This window comes from Alligator sinensis, unplaced genomic scaffold (assembly GCF_000455745.1).
Source record: "Alligator sinensis unplaced genomic scaffold, ASM45574v1 scaffold444_1, whole genome shotgun sequence".
Classification (NCBI taxonomy): Eukaryota; Metazoa; Chordata; order Crocodylia; family Alligatoridae; genus Alligator; species Alligator sinensis.
This window is the reverse complement of record NW_005841886.1, coordinates 4,447,189-4,451,978: the sequence shown is the minus strand read 5'-3', so window position 1 is coordinate 4,451,978 and position 4,790 is coordinate 4,447,189. Positions and strand designations below refer to the sequence as shown.

The 4,790-nt window shown below is 42.8% G+C and overlaps 1 protein-coding gene across 1 annotated transcript in view; it reads right to left on the bottom strand.

Moving 5' to 3' along the window:
• Positions 1–1,176: 1,176 nt before the first annotated feature.
• LRRC37A3 (leucine rich repeat containing 37 member A3) overlaps positions 1,177–4,790 on the bottom strand; it is a 21,159-nt gene continuing 17,545 nt past the window's right edge. Inside the window, exons 6-9 of the mRNA XM_025196914.1 lie at positions 2,692–4,283; positions 2,497–2,601; positions 2,144–2,179; positions 1,177–1,239 (exon numbers count right to left, since the gene is read on the bottom strand). Coding sequence (XP_025052699.1) covers positions 2,150–2,179; positions 2,497–2,601; positions 2,692–4,283 — 1,727 coding nt within the window. The 3' untranslated portion in view covers positions 1,177–1,239; positions 2,144–2,149. The remainder of the gene's footprint in view (positions 1,240–2,143; positions 2,180–2,496; positions 2,602–2,691; positions 4,284–4,790) is intronic.

Below are 4,790 nucleotides of genomic sequence, written 5' to 3'. Positions count from 1 at the left end.
TGGCCCTCGTGATTCCAGTGGTGTCCAATATGGCACAAGGCAGTATAGATGCGCACCTATATAGACTAACTAAATAAGATACATAGAGAAAGCACAAGCTTTCACAAACCCAAGTTCACTTCATTGGATGCTGTGACAGGACAGCAGAGAGCAGAATGACTGATTGGAGTACAAAAGGCAGGAGGGAGAGGGTGCGGGGAAGGGAAGGGGGGAGTGTTGTGAGAGGCATACAAGCAAAAGACCCAGAGGAGCAAAGGGGTCACAAAAGCTAATCCAGGTAATGAGATATGCCACAAGCAATAGGGTGATGAGCCCAGAAAACTTATTTCAATTTCCCTTCATTTTAATGCTGTACAACAGAGATAAGTAATATTCCTTAGGGCCCCTGTTAGTAATGATGCTGAAACAAAACTGACAGACAGAATAAACAGTATTCCTGAGTGCAAGAGTGGAAGACTTTAGACATGTCCTCTCAGGTATTCAAGACAGAGGAGGACACCCAGGGGCAAGGGAAGCTCTGAGTACTGATGGGCTGTCAGTCTGTTAACAAGTGGCTCCCACAAAAATCCTATTACTGTCCCTTAGATAAGCCCTGGACTCTCAGGGTGCAGAGGCAGTGCAAGGGGCCAAGGAGTCTGCCAATTTATTTGTCAGGTTAAATTAAAATTCTCCTGTAACCCAATCTAGAAGTGGCATCACTGGGCATCACACTGATCATATAGACATTCATGAAAAAGAATAGTTTCCTCCGAAATAGAGATGGGAAATAGGGATGACAGAGCATATCAATCAATTCAAATAGGTGGGAGCTGCAATGGAGTCCAGGACAAACTGGTCTATTATCAGCAGGTAGGTGGGCCTAAGAATGAACAACAGCAATAAACATCTGCAACTAATGGTATAACTGCCACCTGCATTTAACCAACCAAGAAACATGGAGAAGAGCAACCTGTGGTGTGCTGGTTGGACTTTTGCTGAATCCTCAAACTTGGTAGTCAGCTGTTGAGATCTCTCACTGAGTCTCTCTTCTGTTTGCTAAATGTAGAGCAGTTTTTTAAGCATATCCAAATGAGTGTTTTTGGATTCTCCAATGTACAACGTTTACAACACTAAGTACTGTCTAAAGTAAAACAGTTATCTGCGTTATACAACAGTGGTATGGAAGAAAGACAATAATTACCATCTTGGTTGTGATTTATTTTTTGACTGAGATGCTGCTGCAGATCTTTGGGAACAAACCTGTATAGGAAGAGGGGGAGAAAAAACCCCTGAAACAACAACTGCTAGGCATTTTTTCATTGTATTCTACTACCATAAATGCGTAAGAGACAGTGAGCTGTTGGTCATGAAATAAGGCTACACACCTCTTTTTGGGGTGCAACATGCTGCCTCTGCTATGCCTAACCATTTCTGCCAACTGGGGGCAAGGCCTGACCTCCTTTCCATTCCTTCCCCCTGCACAGGTATCTTGCTGTCCCCATGACAGGGAGTAGAAGGGAGTATTCCCCATACTCTGGAGACTGTAGGGACTGCCCTTGTGCATTCCAGGAATTTAGAAGACATTGCTTTTCTGCATCCCCTCATGTTTTGTACATGCAGTACAGCTGGACACAACCGGCTCTTAAAATATGGGACAGGGAACACACCCTCCTGGGATTGTCAGGTGCACACAACAGGATGATACTATCAGGACACATACTGGTGACACAGCCCTGATCCTGCAGTTTTTGCTCAAGCAAAAAAGTCCCACTGACTTTGACTAGCAATTTCTTGCACAGACCAATCTGCCCTACTTATGTGTATGGTATTTTTCTTTGTACATGGCCCTGTACTATCCAAATACCCACTAAAAAGAAAGACTCCACCCCCAGAGCATTAAAAGTATAAGCTGAGAAGCAAAAGGTGGTTGTGGTGCACGATTACAAGATAATAAAAAAATGCAAATATGTGGAAATTGGGTCTGATCCCTATCTGTAACCATTACCACTGTGTCCTTTTATTTAGTCCCTTACTACTGCCCTATCTATGGCCAGGCAGCAAGAACAGGGAGGAGCTACTTCTTTCTAAGAAGTAAGAAACCACACAGGCACAGATCAAATCACTGCATTTAATAGCTATACCCAAATCACCCAGGCCTACCTACCTACAGCTATCTGCTCTGATTGGCTTTTGGCAGCTTCTAAAACACAAAACATAATGAAAACCACAACAAGGCTCACAGACCATTTAAAGCAGGGGTGGGCAAAATGCGGCCCAGGGGCCGGGTGCGGCCTGCCAGGCCATTCTATCTGGGCTGTGGGACCCCTAAAAAATTTAGAAAATTAATATTTATCTGCCCTGGGCTGCCTGTCATGCGGCCCTTGATGGCTTGCCAAAACTTAGTAAGCGGCCCTCTGCCCAAAATAATTGCCCACCCCGGATTTAAAGGGATACTATACTATTCCTGTATACTACAGCTACCACTTATATAATAGACAAATGGATTTTTTGACTCACCTCAATGATACAAATCACTGCAATAACAGCCATTACCACAACAGTCACTGATATTGCCAACAGCAGCTTGTTACCATAGCCATATTTAGAAGAGTCCTTGGAAAGCTATTAAACAGAAACAAAATAGGAGAGAGTCACTTTCTCGACTGGCTGTTACTCAGAGGGAAACACTTCTCAGGTTATCTCATTGCTTACTTCCTCTGAAAGCTTCTTGCCTGCCACCTTCTGCTTTTCTCTCTCATCGGAAGAGCTGTCCACTTCCCAGAGATAGTGGCTCCACAAAGAGGAGCTTCCTTTGAGATCTTCCCTCTCGCTGAACAGTTTCATGAGCAGGCCTGTCTTAGAGATGAGCTTTGCACAGGCCAGCTGCACGCTGGGCTCAGCACAGTCCATTTTCAGGGTTCTAATCACGTGGGAGATGAGGTCCCTCACAGCTTTGTTTGGGATGAGGGTGCTCAATCGTCTATTGAGCTCCGCTTCAAATATGTCTCCTTGAATCGAGTAATTACTTGGAGGGGATGAATTTTTTATTTCAGATGGAAAATCAAATTCCTCTTTCTGATCCTTCCATTCCTCTTTCCGACGCTTCCAGCGCGTTTCATCAGTTTGTTGGATGTTAGGTAAGATTCCATCTAGCAAGCTTCTTCCATCTTCTGGTGGCTTTTCCAACACCATAGCTGTCCTGCTTGTGAAAACAGGATTTTTGTTGGGTAATAGATTATCCAGTTCATCATCTTTACTTTTCATCTTGTAGCGCTGCATACTTTCCTTCAGCATACGACTCATGTACGGACTCTGTCTGTGAAGTGTATTCTCTAGGAGATATTGATTTTTATTTCTCTCCTGGCTAGGTTGGTAGAAAACGGGAACATATTCTTTAACAGGTGGACGCTTCACCTTTTCAGTTTTATTGTGGTGTTTCAAGACAACGATGATATTACCTGTTAAGTCATGAGACTCGTTTTCAACCTTAAAGGAGCCGGTCAAGTGTGTTTCCTGTGTAGGGAGGTCTGAAAGGGAACGTTTCCTGAAGGAAGGAATAGATACTTTATGATGCCTAAGAACAGATAGTGTGCTGGAGGGATTTAAAGTCACAGCTAGCATTTCTTTGCTTCCTTTGATTTGCAGGACCTCTCTCTTTACCATCCTTAATTGGTTATCTCCCCCTTTACTTATACATCTCCACATATAATCAACACATTCCTTTATTTCTTCAGGAGTTTTCTTTGCAGCCATGTATCCAGTTAGTTTCTCATCACATTTCTGTGCAAGGTCCTTACAAATCTTTTTGGTTTTCAAGTGATTGTTTGGCGTTGTCAGGGACACATGTCTGGCTTCCTTTTTTGGCTTGTCTTTTTCAGCCTCATGTAGTTTTTCACGGAGCACCGTTGCTAGCAGATTTGCCAACAGATATAGTTTTTTCAGTTCACTTAAATTGGCCCAGTTCAGATTTGACTGATCTTTAGGAAGTTTTAAATGATTTGAGGCTTTTAGGTGTAAGTCAAATTTGAACAGTTTAAAAAATGGCAAGACTTCCAGCTCTGTGCTATTTTTGTCAGGTTTCTTGAAGAGATGCCTAGGGTAATTGTCATTTAACCCAGAAATAAGATCCTCAACAGCCATAGTAGTTCGATGCTGGAAAGTTGCAAGTGATAGGATGTCACTGTCACTCTTGGAGTGTAAAAATTTTTCAGACTTAAGATGTAACACCATGCTTATGTTCGGTTTCCTGGATTGTAGCACTTCTTTTAATTCTGTTTGCATCTTTTCTAAATGTTCTTTGGTTGCTGCTCAGAAAAGGAGATAGAGAGAAGATAGATATCCCCCTAAGTCAAGAAGACATTTCTGGCAAAATATAGAATCACAGATTTATGCCAGGCAACAGACACCCATTACTTAATATAATGGAACAACTCAATGGGAATGCATATTAAAGAAAATCCCACCTGAAATGTTTAGTAGATAAGCTAGAGAAAGGAAAAGTCCTGTTAAATCAATCAGTCCATCTTTTGGGGCCTGAACAGATTGATGTTTATACATCACATCTTTTCTATATCTCCTATGAAATTGTAGCATAATACAGTACTAGAGAGAGAAGGCTTCAAGGACATGACCAGGGGCCTACTGAATTCACAGCAGATGTGGGCTGCACAGCAGCTCCTTTAATTTTGCAGGTTCCCCCGCATGCGCCCTACCCCGAGTGGCAGAGGGGCTCAGCTGTTTGCTCCTGATCAGCAGGGAGGTGAAAACCGTGGTTTTAAATATAACACCGTTTTTGCCTCCTGGCTGGTTAG